A 16361-nucleotide genomic window follows, 5' to 3' on the forward strand; every position below is an offset into this window, starting at 1 on the left:
ACCTTTCCTGGAAACTTCAGTTCATATAGTTGTCTGAGGCAAGGCCTCACTGAATTGATCAGGCTGGCTTTGAACTTGCTATTCTCTTGCCTCTGCCTCCTGAGTGGTTGTTATAGGCCTGTGCCACGAGATCTGACTGAATTTGGTTTTTGGTAGTATAGACATAGGCAAGACATGGGCTAGTTTATTATAAAGTGGGGTACCCTCAAGTGGGTTTTGTTGCTTTTGGAAAGAATTTTACTACGTAGCCCAGGTTGGCCCTGAGATTCTGGTTCTCATGCCTAAGTCTGCAGTACTCAGGGTACAATGTTCCCCAGCATGTCTAGCTTTGTATACTTTTGAAGGTTTATTTTTTATTTTTAATTGTGTGTGTGTCTGTGGGTACATACGGGCGAGTACGGATGCCCTCAGAGACCAAAGGCATGGGATCCCTGGGGAGCTGGAATTACAGGACAATGAGTTCCTTCCCCCTTCTCCCGTGATGCTGGGGACCAAATGAGCAGTCTACACCTAACTGCTGAGCCAGCTTTCCTGCCCCTGAACACCTGTTTGTTTATAGGACAAGGTGCTTTACATCTGGAAGCTAAGGTGCTTCTAGACTAATGGAGAATTCTAGGTTAGCAGGACTGCAAAGTGAGAGCCTTCTTCTAACATGAAAAAAAATGGAGTCACTCTTAGTAAGTTATCAGTTAAAAATTTTTATTTCTTAAAAGTGTTTTTAGAACATGTCTTCATGTCTTTTTTAAGTAAGAGTCTTCATTAAAATCATTCTTGTTCACATTAGGTATTCTAGACTTTAAGCTAACACCCTGAAGGACATTTTCTCTTCAGGTGCCAGGAGGCTATGGTTTCATAGAGTGTGTTGAAAATTAGGAAAATCGATGCCTCTGGTTCTGTCAGGGGCAGTGTTTAGGCCGTTGTTTTGATAGAACCCAGTTGCTCTGATGCGGTTTGTGAACACTTGCTCCTGAGGGTTGTACTTGCAGGGAAAGAACTCGGGCTTGGGTGAGAATGCCCCGTACTGGCTGGAATTGGTTTTGTATATAATCATCTGGGGTTTGGACAGTGAAGTAGCTGTGTGCAGTGTCTTGGGGTCCAACATACAGGAAAACACAGGGTTGCCAGGGTTCACACACGGAGCCAGTGGTACAGGTTTCATGTCTGCATCCAAAGTCAAACTATTTTTATTTTCCTAAAAGGCAAAAAAAACAAAAACAAAACAAAAAAAAAACCCTCAGTTACACAGGAGTGGACTTGGCCTATTCCCCTCATCTTGGCTGGCCTGGAGTTCACTATGTAGACCAGGCTATTCCAGAACTCACTAAGATTTGCCTGCCTCTCTAGTGCTGGAATTCAAGTCTAGGGCCACCATACCTGGCTCTTTCTCTTTCTTTAGTTAGAGAAAGCGTCTCAGGTGGCCCTGGGTAGCCTAGAACTCTATATGTAGCTGCAGATGACTTTGAACTTCTGATCATTCTGCCTTCAACTTTCCAAGCAGTAGCATAATGGCATGCACCATCACATCTGACTGTATTTTACTCAATCATTTAAACCCTTTGGCCAGTGCAACTTAAAAAGCCACCAGAATTACAGGCTTTGCTATTGAGTCATCTAGGAAGACCTCTGTCCTGAGTGGCCCTAGCCACTCCAAGTGTATGCTGCTGTCCTCTGACATGTCTCTCCCCGTCTCTTAGTGTCTATGATGCAGCCTGTACTGAAAGCTCCCTAATAAACATATTATTATGTGTATTGCTTTATTCTTTATACTTAGCCCCTGAAACTCTTTTTGCACCAGTCAATAATCTCTCTCACTCAGGAGGTCTCTAGAAAGAAGCCATGCTGCTTTATCTGGCAGAGTGATGCTGGCTCCCACTGCCATTGTCACACTCCATCTTTTTCTGGTTCTTTGAAACAGTGTCTCAGTCTGTGGCCCAGACTGGCTTTGAACTCAAGGAACTACTTCTGCTCAGCTTCCCGAGTGCTGGCATTGCAGGTTTGTGCCACCATGCTTGGCTATGAAATTCCTTGTACTAGCTCCATAACATTTTTTTTTTTTAAAATATAAACCTACATAGTTAAAAATGAGGCTGTTTCATACTGCGGTTTACTAGTATGAACTGATGTACTCTAAAGTAGTACTGAGGTGACAGGCATTCCTGTCTAATTTTTCTGCTTTTTTTTTTTTTTTTTTTTGAGACAAGGTTTCTCTGTGTAGCCTTGGCTGTCCTGGGCTCACTTTGTAGACCAGGCTGGCCTCAAACTCACAGAGATCCAACTGTCTCTGCCTCCCTGAGTGCTTGGGATTAAGGGCATTAGCCACCATGCCCTGCTCTCTTTGCCTAAATCTTTGATGCTCCCCCATTCCTTCAGGGGCTCCAAGGCAGTAACCTTTGCAGGATGCCAGTTCTAGGGGAAGCAGCTAGAACAGAATTTTTACAGACTCTTGAATTTTACAGATCTCTAGAAAGGTGTGGTGGTACCAAAGGCCGCCTGTGAGAGGTAGAGGGGTTGCTAGGAGTTCAAGGGCAGTCAGCCAAGGCTTCAGAGTGAGACCTTTCAACCTAATGCTTTTTTTAGTGTTTTCTATATATTTTTCCCTCCTTGCTTCTCTTTCCCTTTTCTTTCTAGGTTAGGAACTCAGGAGAGAAGCATATGTACATTTAGCTTTCTGCCAAAGGCAAGTCTTTTCTTCTGCAGCAAGTCCCTCTGGCCTCAAGGGCACACTGTGGGTGGCCTACTTTCATCTCCCACCCTCAGCAGAGAATTTCCTGGAGAAACTGTAATCCTTAGGGCTTCTCTGACAGTTCTAGGTGAGTTGTTTCTCAATCCCAGAGTTCTTTTAGTGTCTAGGATTCAGTTTTGGAACGTTAAGTTAAAAATCTGAAAATTTAGGGGCTGAGAATGTCACTTAGTTGGTAGGCTGCTTGTCCAACATACAGAGAGGCCCTGGAGTCTATCTCCCACACCACATGAACTGGTATGACAGCTCATACCAGTAATCACAGAGGATTAGAAGGGCCATCCTCACTTACACAGGGAGATAGAGGCCATCCTGCATACAGGAAGCACTGTCTCAAAAAAAAATTAGAAATTGGAATACTAGGAAAGTGTGGTGTAAGGCAGGAACTTCCGTCTAGATGCAACCCACTGGAAAACAAGTTGAATGAAAACATTAAAATGGTGGATGATTTTTTTTTTTTTTTTTTTTGAGACAGGCCCAAACTCCTGACAATCTTCCTGCCTTCGAATCCATAGTGCTGGGATTCTAGGTCTGGGCCACCATGCCTAGCCACACCATGGGTTACCTTTGGCTATTACTATCCCCTTCAGTTACTGTGAGGTCTCCAGTTTTCATCCAGTCACCTATGCTACTACTGGCCCTAAACTGAAATCACCCTCAGCTCTAGATTTAATTATCTTAAAAAGTTACTTCAAATAATGCAAATCACTGGATGACTTATCTACTACCAAAGCAGGGGGGGGGGGTGTGATGCTATCTCTTTACATCTTTGGGTAACTGAAGATGTTTGTACACAACCAAAGTAAGAACCACTTTATCCCCACTCACCGTAAAAGCAGCTTTGTTATTTGAATTTTAGCCCATTCAAGGAGTTCTAAGAGCAGAGTGTGATGGCTTAGGTCTGTAATCCCAATACTTGGGAAGCAGAGGCAAGAGGTTCTGGTGTTCAATGCCGGCTACACAGAAAATTTGAAGTCAGCCTGAGCTACTCTGAAAGGCTCTGTCTCAAAAAACCACCACCCCAAATTCCCCTCTCACCCAACTATTCCTCCTCCATAGAGTGCTTTCCTAGCATGTGTGAGACTTGTGTTTTAATCCCTGGTTATAGCAACACAAACATCAGATCTAACTGTGAAACCAGCTTTTGCCCAACATCAGATTTTTGAATGTTTTCCTTTAGAATTTACTCATTACCCATGTTGGGGACAGGGTAAAGTTAACTTTTCTCTGGTGTGAGTGCACTGTGTTTCCCCCTCTCCCATCCTTTTACACAAGGCATACTATAAAAGACATAAAAATGAAGGTACTACAGCTGGGAAGTGTAGCTCAGGAGTAAGGCGGTTGCCTACCATGCACAAGGTCCTGGGTTCGAGCTCTACCTCTGCAAATAGATACGCAAAATAAAAACCATCCTGGTCAAAACCATCACCAGACAGTTTGCATTGAGGTGCTGCCTTTATACCTTCACAGCAATAATTTTAGTGGATTATGCACTTACAGTTGTAAATGTAAAAGCTTCATGACTAACTAGGTTACTTCGTTAGTGGGAGTAGATGGTGCCTAAAACACTTCGACTTTCAAAAGCCCTCCGCCCAAACCCACCAAGTCAGAGTCGATCTTTTTCTCCTTCCCCTCCATCTCTTCGGCAAAAGCAGTTCTTTCTTGATAGCGAGAAGGCTGCCGAGGGCGCAGGGTCCGGTCTTCTCACCGAACCGACAGAAAGCAGCAGCGAGGACGAAGCCAGGCGACCCTCGTCTCCTAAACCCGACAGATCTGGGGAGTGAGAGGGTAGGTGGAAACCCTCTTCCAGTGTGTCACCCTGTCTCCATGACAACCGGCTGCAGGCGTGGGAGCCCGGATGTTGTGGGGATCCGCGGTCGCCCCGCCCAGCTTCCGGCAGCCTCCAAGCGGCGGGCCGCATGTGTTTTTGGGAATCGTAGTTTTTTTCTCCCGCCGCTGGTTGGCGGGAGGCTTAGCAGAAACTCCAAGTCCCGGCATCCCCCGCGGCGCCGCGCCAGCCGCCACTTCCCCGCTGCAGACGCCCGCGAGCAGGTTGTTTTTATGAGGCGTCACTGGCGTCTGGAGCTCGGACGCCGCCACGGTGACAACCGGCGCGGTCGGGCGGAGGAGGCGGTGCCGTCGGGTAGGCCCCCCGGGGCGCGGGGCGGGCGGACGGGACGGGTTGCAACTCGCTCGGACACAGTGCCAGGAGGCTGTCTCCTGGTGGGCACCTCGGTCCTCCCGCGCTGCTGCGACCTCGGGTGGAGGGCGCGACCTGGCGGGTGTGAGGCGCGGGCTCGCGGGCAGCCCCGCAAGCTCCGAGCTGGGCGCACTGGGATTCCGGTGCGGCTGCATCCCTGTGCTGAGATGCCGTGCGTCACCCTGCGGCCGCGCCGAGGTCCCGGGTGTCAGAAATAGAAAAGTGCCAGCGCGCAGCGCAGAGGTTCGCTCCCGCGCAGCCCCGAAGCTGTTTCACCATTGCCCCTTCCCTTTTCTCCTCCTGTTCTTCACCCTTCCCCTCCAAGGCCTCCCCATCGTTGGTCAAGATCTCGGGCTTGTCCTAAGTAGCAGCTGCGTGTTCACCGGTCGCGTTAACCTTTCTTTTGTCCCAACTCTGCCAGGAGCAGCGCCGGAGTTCTAGATCTCAGCCGGCTGGGTTGTTTTGTTGTGGGGTGAACCAAGCACTCACCATTCTATCCTGCTTTTGCTTTATTAAGCATATGGAGCTGCTTGTACCCAGAATGGGCAACCAGTTTATTACTCTCGACTAGGAGTGCTTTGCAGTCTTACAGCAAGGTCACGTAATGCTTGAAATATAAGCACTGTCTGTCCAGGCTTAGAATCCCAGTTGTTTTTCTTTCTTTTGTTTTTTGTTTGTTTGGTTTTGAGGTTGGTTGGTTGGTTGGTTGATTGGTTTTTTGAGGTAGGGTTTTTCTGTGTAGCTCAGTAGGCCTAACTGGCCTCAGACCCAGAAATCCCCTTGCCTCTGCCTTCTGAGTGCACCAACCAACTTTTAGGTCCCAATTTTAATAGGCCTCAGATTTCTCGGGGGATGTTTATCACATATAGCTGGTGTGAATAGTTTACCATTCTGACAAGCTAAAGTCACAGAGGAACTGAGGAGGTTATGAGGCGAGTTAATGCTCATAAATGCTTTCGGCATTTTTTCTTGTTTTGTAGTTCTCTGACTGTCCTGGTTCTACTTAAAAGAGTCCAGGTTAGACCTGGGAGTTCTTTGCTTAAGCCTCCTAATCATTGTGATCATAGTTGAGTACCACCAAGCCCCGCTGTAAATGCTGTTTTAATCGTGTTCCATTAAAGTTGGAATTCCAGTCAGGTGTGGCACCCCAGACATTTAGAATTAGAAGCAGAAGGATGTCAAGTTTGAGACCAACCTGGCCAATATAGTGAGGCCATATTCCCGTATAAAAAGGTCTGAGAATGCAGTGCTTAATGTATGTGAGGCCCTGGGTGCGGGTTCAGTCTTCAGGATGATCAAAAACAAACCATAGAACCAGTTTTGTACTCTAAATCAAGCAGACAGTTATATTTTCATTGAAAATAGAGTTCAGAGAATATTTAGCTAAGAAAGTGATTATCTAGGGGTCTGGAGAGATGGCTCAGAGGTTAAGAGCACTGTCTGCTCTTCAAAGGTCTTGAGTTCAATTCCCAGCAACCACATGGTGGCTCACAACCATCTGTAATAAGATCTGGTGCCCTCTTGTGGGGCCTGCAGGCCGAGCACTGTATACATAATAAAGTAAATAAACCTTTTTTTAATAAAGGGGTTATCTAGGATGTGATTACCTAGGTGACATCTTTCTGAGGGAGGGGGTGGTGTAGCCACTTCCCCCCACCGATGGCATCTTTTTTAAAGACTAATTTTTGTGTGTTTTGCCTGCTGTCGTTTAAGGACAGCATGCGCATGCAGTGGAGGCCAGAAGAGTGACATCTGTTGTGGGTGCTGGGAACTGTATTCTTAGCCCTTGCTTTCAACCACTGAGCTATTTCTTTAGTCCTGGAAACTTTAAAGGCAGTGTCTCATATAGCCCAGAGCAGCTGCCAATTGGCTAGGTAGCCTTGAATTCTTAATACTCTTGCCTTTATTATCTCTGGATTCTTTAAGTATAACTTTCAAAAGTAAATGGGCTGGCAAGATGTCTCAGTGGGTCAGGGTGCTTGCTGAGCAAGTCTGCCATCTGAGGTTCTTCTCTGGAACCCACAAGGTAGAGACAACTGACTCCCATGAATTTCTCCACTGACCTCCACACACATCCGCACAGACTTGGAGAAGTGGGGGTGCTGGCTTTGGGCTCAAAATTTAAAAGTAAATAAACAAGCTGATATGGTAGCCTAGGTCTATAACCTAGTTTAGGAGGCCTAGGCAGAACATTTGAAGTTTTAAGGCCGGTCTGGGCTACATAGCAAGATCCAGTTTCATAAAAAGACAAAGTGGCAGAGTCCAAGCAGGGTAGTTGGGCAGGTGGTGAACACCTGTGATTGCAGCGCTGAGGAGGCAGGCCTGGGTTTTCAGGGTCAGACCTTACCTCAAAAACCAAATCAGGAAGAAAACAAAAAACAAAACATACGTCGGAGTGACAACAGAAGAAACCAAACTACAATCCTTGTTATACTAAATTCACAAACTATATATGACTTTAAATGGAAATAAATTTTGGGAGAAGGGACAAAAGACAAATTAGTTATCTGGAAAGAATAAAAAGCATCTTAACTTTGTTTTGCTTTTGTCTTTAGACACAGGGTTTCTCAGTATAGCCTTGGCTGTCGTGGACTCACTTTGTAGACCAGGCTGAACTCAGAGATCTGCCTGCTTCTGACTCCTAAGTGCTGGGATTAAAGGTTCAGAGACAGAGTTTAGTCCTGTAATACATAAGGATCCCATGTAACTAATATATTTAGCATTTTTGTTGTTCTTTGTTTTGTTTCATTTAGGTTTTTAGGAAGGGTATTAAATGTGTGAAAAGTCATTGAAGAGTCAGTAGGGTTTTCTGTGGAAGCTTGAGAAAGTAACATGAGTTGCAGTTTTGAGAATAAAGTCTAATTTTCTTATTCTTTTTTTAAAAATATTTTTATGTGTATGGGGTGTTTTGCTTACATGTACATCTGTGCCAGAAGAGGGCATCAGATCTCCTGAAACTGGAGTTACAGACGGTTGTGAGCTGCTGTGCTGTACCGGAATTTGAACCAGTTCCTCTGCAAGAGCAACTAGTGCTCTTAACCACTAAGCCATCTCTCTAGTTTCATCTAATTTTTCTTAGTGCTTGTCACTGAGCTACTCACCTCTTGCTTGAATTCATATTGCCTATGAGCTCCAGAGAGCCTTGCAGAGGTAAACAGTGACTAGTGTAACTGAGCTTCAAAGGCTTTCCTTTGGAGGGTTGGAAATAACAGCTGTTCACCTTCAACGTGGCTTTGTGAAGATGGACTTGGGTATACAATTGAAATCATGACAGGTTTATTTCTGTGTTACATTATTAGCCTTTGTAAGTGACATGTGAAACAGTCCCCGTTGGGAGTGATGGCAAGCTTTGTGTATTTTTTGGTGCTTAATTTTGGTGAAGAAATATCCAAGGCTTCATTTGGCTTCTTGGTAGAGCTGGGTGGTATGTTCTGGTTTGATGACCAGCTGGTTCGCTTCCTCACTGTGACTTTGCTCTTCTGTATTAAAAGACCTGGAATTGTAAGACAGTGAGTGCCCCTGTGGTGAGGCCTTTTATGTTTGTCTTGGTCTCACATTTACACCTATTAGAGGTCTTTAGTTTGATTTCCTATGAAGTGGCTTCTTTTAATGTTGCCCTCTGAAGCAGCGAGACCATACTGAGTCTGAAATCCTTCTAACAGATGCCAGAGCCCTGGGTGGGGTGGAGACGCCTCCTCCTGGGAAAGTCAGCTACTGCTGTTAGCATCTGGCTCTAAGGTTGACCTCAAGTTAGGTTGACCAAGAACATGAATGTAAAGAAATGTTTTAGAAATGTCTTAGTTCATTTGAAAGGCTTTATCTGAGTAACACAGGTATGTGACAGTGAAGGTAAACAGATGTGTGAAATGAACTGTGGTTGCAGTGTCCGCTGTTGAAATCAGTGGATAGCTGAGGAGTATCCACATCATCCCTGAGTGCAGGTGGATGACAGTGTGGTCTCTTCCCCTGTCATCACGTAGAAACACTAGCAAACAGCAACAGGAATGTGTATGTATTACTAGCTTTTCTTTTAGTCATCAGGAATGATAACTGAGGAAATTAAAGTAAATTATCTTTTCTGTGAGAAGAACATTTAGAAGAACTTTAGAAACTAAGAAATTTAGTTTGTGTGAGAGAGACTATTGTGTTCGTGAGGGAGAAAGAGGAAGTGAGGTGGAGGGAGAGAATGCTATTAAGATAGGAAGCAAAGCCAGAACCAGATAGATTTGTAAAATGATGAAGTCCCCCTGGACTCCCCCTGCCCATCTTAGGTATTTGTTAACTTGAAGAAAAAAAAAGATGTATTTTATTTTCTTTTTTTCCTATGTGTATCCCTGTGTCTGGGTGTGTGCAGGTGCGTTCCCTACCCATGGACACTAGAGGCATTGGATCCCCCAGAAGCTAGCGCAGAAGCAGTTTTTGTGAGTCACCCAGTGTGGATGCTGGGGACTGAATTTGGGTCCTCTGGAAGAACAGTACTGATCGTCTCTTCAGCTTCATTTGTTAGCTCTTTTAGGCTTTTTCCAAATTGAGCCATTACAACCCTGGACCATCAGTGTGTATTATAAGACTGCAAACAGCTAATGAAAGGAGGACCTTTGTGCTATAGGTAATTTCCTCTTAGTGTTTGAGTCATGGTTTTCTTTCAAAAATGATGTGGCTTTAGATTGAGGCTGTTTTCTTCAGATATCTGAGAGTGGTTTTTGCTTCCTGATTTGCAGAGTGTTACATCATAGTAGGAAACTTACAAAGTAATGGTCAGTAATTGCCTCACTTCTCTTGCAGAACTCATGTTCTAGATGAAAAGTTGTATGTAGCAGCAGTACATGGATAGAGTGTATTTATTCCTTTTTTTTTTTTTTTTTTTTTTTTGCACTGAGACAGGATTTTACTTTGTAGTCAGGCTTGCCTGGAGCTTGTGGGTAATCTTACTGCCTCTGCTTTCCTGAGTGCTAGGATTATAGTGTGCCATGCATGCCTGGCTTACATTATTTTTAGTGACAGTATTTTCCTACGTCATTTCAACTAGCAGAGTCTGCTTTTTGCAGAGAGGTTGTCTTTGCACTTACCAAGAGGATTACTATAATCAAAGACTACAGAGGACCTTAGATCTTGTATTGTGTGGACTCAACTCACTCAAACATCCAATAGTTAACACTTTTAGGCAGCATGTTAGTGTCTTTAACTTTCTGGGAAGAAACTACTCTTCTTAGAGATGATTGGATTTGGCTTTCACTGTGCTTAAAACGAGCCAGTGAGTAAGTGGTAAAGTGCTTACGTAATATGTTTAAGGAAGGCCTTAGGTTTAACTCTCCAGCACTGAAAAACAGGCTCATAGATTGTGGGTGTGATGATGAACACCCCCATTTTCTTTATTTTTACTTCTTTCTTGCTTTGGGTTTTTGACTCAGAGTCTCAGGCCCAAACTCAGGCTAGTCTCCTAGTCTGTCTTCTCACTTATGGTGGGGACAGAGCTGGGGAACAGGCCCCGCCACCATGCTAGGCTAATTTAGTGTCTATAGCAAGTTGTAGGCCAGCTATGGCTACACAGTAACACACATCTCAACCACCTCCCACCAAAATATTTCTATTTTGAATGTTCAGAATGAATCGGATTGAACCCAGTGTCAGATGCATTTGAAGCAGTTGCTCTATCACTAAATTATATCACAACCTTACTTTTATTAGCCCGTAAAGTAATGTATGAAAAACGTAAAGAGGAGGAGCTAGAGCAACTTCTCAGTGGTTGAGAGCTCTTGCTGTTCTTGGAGAGGACCCCGGTTTAGTCCCAGTACCCATATGGTGCTCACAACCATCTGTAAGTCAGTTCTAGGAAATCCAACACCTTTTGACCTACATGGGCACCAAGCCTGCAGGTGATACACACACATACTTGCAGTAAAAACACACATACAAAAATATTTAAAGAACTCTAAAAGGGAAACTGCTCAGGCTGATCGTAAACCTGTAGCCTCAGCTAGCCTTAAACTGCCTATGCTTACAGTCAGATTCTGAACAGTGGTCAGGTGGGTTCTTTATGAACAGCCCAGCAGCACTTGGCTTTTCTCTCAGTCTGTGGTCTGCTTGGAATCACAGAATTGTGAGATAACAGTGCCCCCATTCTTCTCCCTCATGTCTAATTCTAGAAGATAAGGAGATGGGAACCCTGCCTTCTTCATAGTAAAATGTAGCTTCTTAGGAACAATGTAGGGCGTCATCACACCAGGTAATTTGGCTGTTTAGTTGGTTTGATTTTCAAAGACAGGGTCTCAGTGTGTAGCTCTGGCTGTTCTGGAACTCACTATGTGTGCCAGGCTGGCTTTGAACTCAGAGATCCTCTTTTCTCTGCCTCCCAAGTGCTGGGATTAAAGTCATGTGTCACTAGGCCCAGCAGCCCTTGAGTTAACCCTTATAGGACACGTTTTTCTTTCCTTTGGGACAAGTCTTACTGTAGAGCCCAAGTCCTGGGATTGTTGGGGGGAGACACTACACCTGTCACAGAACAGTTCTTATGAAGAATGGTACATAGAAGGAATGTCTTCTACCCTCGAAACTCTCAGAAAATGAAGGGAATTTATGGACGCTGACAGTTAAGGGAGCTCCCTCCCTCCCTCCCTCCTGCCTTTCACTCTTTCTCTGCCCCTCCTCCCTTTCCCCTTTTAGAGTATCTTGCTGTTTGTCCTAGGCTGGCTTACAGTTGGAAGCCCTCCTACCCCAGCTTTCCTAGTGCTGAGTCTTGAGATTGAGTGGTGCCACGTACTGTCCAGTCTTGGGAAGGTCATTGCAGACTAGTTATTCTTAGAACTGAACAGAGGGTGGGGCGACTTCTGACTTGTGAGAGTGTCTTCCATACCAGGTTGGCCTGGAACTTACCGTGTAGCCAAGAGTGACCTTGAACTTCTGATTCTTTCTGCTAGGATTGCAGGTGGGTGTCAGCATACTTAGTTCACATGGTGGTGGAAATGAGACCTGGCTCGGCATGTTACCAGCTGAGCTGTGTCCCAGCTTCTGGATACAGTTCTGTTGGAACCACAGCCTTAGGTTGTGGGACATAGTATCTGTGCAGTGCCAGAAGCTCGTTAATGAGGTGGGTAATCCTAGCATTCTGGAGGCAGAGGTAGAGAAGTTGAGAGTTCAAGGCTAGCCTGGGCGAGCTGGTATGGGGTGATGTAAAAAGGCTTTCCAGAGGGAAGAGAGACCTGGCTGAGCAAGGTGTTGCTTCAGGACAGAGTGAGGTCATTCTCACTGCCCTAAATTTTGAACCAATTTATGATGTGGCCAGGCTTTTGACTACTTTATTGGGTTCTTTTTCTTACCCCCTACCCTACCTCAACCCTTTCAACCTCCCTCCCCCAACACTAGGAGAGAAAGGTTCGAGAGGACTATTTCCTGCTGATTAGGGGCATTGAGTTCCTTAGGGCAAGTCTGATCTTTGTTGTCAGGATCTCCAAACAGCAGTCATCAGCAGCAGTAGCCTCCGCAGGCCCTCTCAGGGGTCCAGAAGTTATACCCTCCTCAAGAGTCCCCAGAATTTCCAATGTAAACTGCCCTCAGCTGGCAAAATCACACCCCTCCTGGAGCACAAGACAAATCGTAGCCCGCTGCTGTGGCCACTATAAAGCAGCCCCGTATCCTATACCTGGGATTAAAATGAAAAGTACACCTGTAGCATTTCTGTTTTTAAAGAAACCAGAAGTTTTCTTACATTCTGATTTCCCTCATCCTTTAAAAGAATTCCAGTTGAGGTATTGCTAATAGTTATTTTAATAAAATCTTTTGCTCATCTTTTTTTTTTTTTTTTTTTTTTGTTGTTGTTGTTGTTGTCAGTACATGAGAGCTTGGCCTCTTCCGGGCTTTTCCCACCTCGCTGTTGGCTGAAAGTAGACTCTGCTGCTATCTGGTCCCCTTCCCTATGCCAGCAGGATTCCAGGTACACTTTGCCTTTCAGATCTAACTAACGTGGGTTGCAGCAGCACAGCTGTGCCGGTGGCCGTAGCTCAGAGGGGACCCCACATCTTAGCTTAAAGCTGTGGGGCCGTATGCCCTGTGTGGAAAACCTGTGGGTTGTCATATGGAGCTTTAAAAAAAAAAAAAAAAGTGTCCCATGTTTCACTCTATGTTCTTGTATTACAGATCTGAAAAATGTCTGAAAATTCCAGCGACAGTGACTCATCTTGTGGCTGGACTGTCATCAGTCATGAGGTATGTTCTCTGATACATATTATACATATTATTTGTTAGTAGTGACAAAAACTGCTTTATGAAGTTGAGTGCTTTCTGCATGTAAGCTCTGGCTTCCTTTGTAGTTGGGCTGTTTCCCATCCATATTAAACTTGTCTGCTAAAATACCATTGAGCTACATACATTTCTAGTTTGTCTGTCTCTGTCTCCCTCTCTTTGTAAACAAAGCAAAACTTTGAGATGGGGTCTCAAATAATAAGTTGCTCTAGGTGGCCTTGGAGTCTGTGCAACTCAGGCTGATCATCTTAAACTTGAGATCCTTTTGTCTTAGCCTCCTTGAGTTGGGCTGACAGGCCTCTGCTGGCACATCTAGGGTTTTTTGTTTTGTTTTTGTTTTTGAGAAGGAGCTGGTCTGCTTTGTTTGGAGACATTACAGTCTCACTGTGTAGCCCTGGCTGGCCCAAGCTACCTCAAATTCACAACAGTCCTTCCAGGTTCTGGGATTATAGGTATGTGCTAGTATGGTTGGCTTTGTTTTGTTTTGTTTTGTTTTTGAGATAGTCTCATTCTGTCATGTAGGCCGGCCTGAAACTCAAAGCAAAGTTTCTGCCTCAGCCTCCCAGGAATGGGGTGCTGGAGGTGTGGACCATATCCACCCCCCTTCACATGCAGTGCAGAATTTATTAAGGAAAAGTATACATTAGATTTACATGTGTGGAGGACAGTGGTTGTTCATAATCGGGAGGTGTGAAGTTCTCCAGAGAGTAGCATTCAGGAATTTGGGTCCTGCTGAAACTGTAGCCTGCATCTTCTACATTATTCTTGCTGACTTCCTTAACTTAGAGGGGCTGGCCTTGTTAATTGTCAGGCTTTGCCCATTACAGCTACATTCTTCTGTAATCCCCCCCCCCCCCCGAGACAGGGTTTCTCTGTGTAGCCTTGGCTGTCCTGGACTTGCTTTGTAGACCAGGCTGGCCTTGAACTCACAGATCCACCTGTTAGCACCTCCCTGGAGTTCTTACGTAATATTAAAAGACTTTCTTTGTGGTACATTCTCTTTTTTGGGGGTGGGAGGGAGTGGAGGGAAGGTCAGCCTCTTACTGTGTAACAAGGATTGCCTTTAAATTTCCACACAGCCCAGGCTTAACCTCCAGCTTTTGATCCTCCTGCCTCACTTTCTGAGCACTGGAATTCAAGGTGCCGTGTGCCTGGTGGTCGTCTTCCTCTTCTTTTCTTGGTTTTTAAATGTGTTATGAGTGTTTTGCCTGAATGTTGGTAGGTATGTGTACCATGTGTATATAGTGCTCTTGGAGGCCAGAGGATGGTGTCATATTCTCTGGGACTGGATATTGCAGGAGCTTTTGGGGTTCCCGCTTGGGGTTTAACAGTAAAGACCTGGAGACATCTGTACAGGAGAAGGCTGGGGCAGTCTCTCAGCGAGCCATCTAACTTAACCTGACTCCCTGCCACTATGTCTCCACCACACAGATCTCCCTGCTCTTCTCTGGTCATGTTCTCATCTCTCTGCCTCTCTCCTTCTTACTTCACCAACTCTAGCCGACAGCTCAAATGCCATAGAAAAAACTATTAGCACAGTGGGAGAGATTTCACAGCCACTCATTCTGAACCAGTCAGCAGGCGGACCATGCTCCGTAGTGCTATCTTTCGGCCAGATTGACGGTTACATGAAAAGTGCCTGCCCCATGGCCACGTGCCTTTTCTTTTTTGGGAAGGTTAGGAAGTGACAAACATTTACATCTCCTGCTGTACCTGCTAGTCTGGTACAGCAATTAACAATTGAAAATAATGGCGCATCCCTTTCTAGCCAGCTAATACAATATGTGTAGGTTATCCCAACAGCTGGAGATAGAGATGGTTGTGAGCCATCAGGTGGGTGCTGGGAACTGAACCTGGGTCTCTGGAAGAGCAGCCGACATTCTAAACCTCTGAGCCATCTCTCCAGCCTTTCAGCCTTCAGTTTTTGTTACTGTTTTTGGAGGGTTTAGGTGTGGCTGGGATGGAGCTTACTACGTAGTGCAGGCTGCTTTGACCATGGTCATAAAACCAGTTTTGTAATGAGAAACAATGCTCATACAGTGAATTCTGTAACCAGAACAGTGTAGATGCTGATTTTCTCACATTGGTGATTGTTTTCATTATAGAAAAGTCCATAGGAACAGAAACCCTAGCGTCAGAGCAGCTTCACTTGTTCAGAGTTTGAGTAGTCTCATCAAAAGTTCCCATATGTGTTTAGGTTTTTATAAATTTTGCTTCATCAGTGAATTTTTTTTTTTTTAATTGAGACAGGGTCTCACTGTATCCCAGTGTGCCCCAAACTCACTATGTAGCCCTTGCTGCCCTCCAAATGGAAGTCTCTGCCCCACCTCCAAAGTGCTTGAATTATGAGCATTTACCATCAGCCTGACTGATGCTGGTGCCTGATGGTATATATAGAAATAATTATTGTGATAATTGAGGGTATAGAACAGTTAGTCATGTCGTTCACAAAATAGCATCAATGAGAATAGGCCAGTGACGTGGCTCAGGTGCTCTGCAGGCCTGACATGTGGAATTGGCTCCTTGGGATCCACATGGTAGAAGGAGAAAGCCCACTCTAGAAGTTGTCCTTTGACCTCATATACCATGTGCATGTATTGTTTGAGGATGCTAGAACAGGGTGTTGCTTTTCTTGGGACTGGAGTTACAGTTGTGAGCTACCATGTGGGTGCTGGAAATCAAACCTGGGTCCTCTGCAAGCACAGGTGCTCTTAACTCTTGAGCCAGCTCTCCTAAGTGCAGACACTTAGGACTCAGAGTTTGGCTTTTGGCCTCATAAAATAGTCCAGTCATCTTGTGTTCACCTGACATTGGCTTGAAGCCCATGGCTTCATTCTGCAGTTTCCCTCCTGCAGGCCTGTATGGAATGAGTTGACCAAAGCCAGCCAGGATAGATTTTGTTTAGAGTGTGGTAGCGTCAGGAACTTTCTACATATCATCAAATCCAGCTGAAGGGAGGAATATCTAATAATTACCACTTTCCCCTAGGGTTCTGACATAGAGATCGTGAACTCTGCTGCAGCCAGTGACAACTGTGAGCTGACTCAAGAACATTCCTCATTAGAGCAAGAGGAACTGCAAGTTCTTCATGCAGGGCATGGAGGTGGAGGTAAATTAACTTCCAGTTGTTCTGTTTTGTGTGTGTGTGTGTGTGTGTGTGTGTGTGTGTGTGTGTGTGTGTGT

General features: G+C 45.1%; 2 protein-coding genes across 4 annotated transcripts in view; one reads left to right on the forward strand and one right to left on the reverse strand.

Moving 5' to 3' along the window:
• Window positions 1-681: 681 nt before the first annotated feature.
• Pierce2 (piercer of microtubule wall 2) lies at window positions 682-4597 on the reverse strand. Its single transcript, XM_055597092.1, has 2 exons — window positions 4343-4597; window positions 682-1192 (listed from the first exon to the last, which is right to left on the reverse strand). Exons 1-2 carry the CDS (start codon window positions 4376-4378, stop codon window positions 851-853), a joined length of 378 nt encoding a protein of 125 aa, XP_055453067.1. The 5' UTR covers window positions 4379-4597; the 3' UTR covers window positions 682-850.
• A 183-nt stretch (window positions 4598-4780) lies between these two features.
• The window catches only part of LOC129670009 (ras-related protein Rab-27A), a 105704-nt gene continuing 94123 nt past the window's right edge, over window positions 4781-16361 (forward strand). For 2 of the 3 annotated variants that reach the window (XM_055598401.1, XM_055598408.1), the window contains exons 1-4: window positions 4781-4883; window positions 12768-12870; window positions 13074-13142; window positions 16167-16287. In XM_055598401.1, the coding sequence (XP_055454376.1) occupies window positions 13083-13142; window positions 16167-16287 (181 nt within the window). In that variant the 5' untranslated portion in view covers window positions 4781-4883; window positions 12768-12870; window positions 13074-13082. The remainder of the gene's footprint in view (window positions 4884-12767; window positions 12871-13073; window positions 13143-16166; window positions 16288-16361) is intronic. The other variant, XM_055598403.1, reaches the window with a different exon arrangement.

The sequence above is a fragment of the Psammomys obesus genome, unplaced genomic scaffold (genome assembly GCF_907164565.1).
Source record: "Psammomys obesus unplaced genomic scaffold, mPsaObe1.curated_primary_1811, whole genome shotgun sequence".
NCBI lineage: Eukaryota > Metazoa > Chordata > Mammalia > Rodentia > Muridae > Psammomys > Psammomys obesus.

Excerpts from the sequence above, each read along its gene's own strand:
- Pierce2 (XM_055597092.1), bottom strand. The coding sequence starts at position 4,378 with ATGGAGGGGAAGGAGAAAAAGATCGACTCTGACTTG. Across the intron at positions 1,193-4,342 it reads AAAAGATCGACTCTGACTTG|GAAAATAAAAATAGTTTGAC; the intron begins GTGGGTTTGGGC and ends TTTGCCTTTTAG.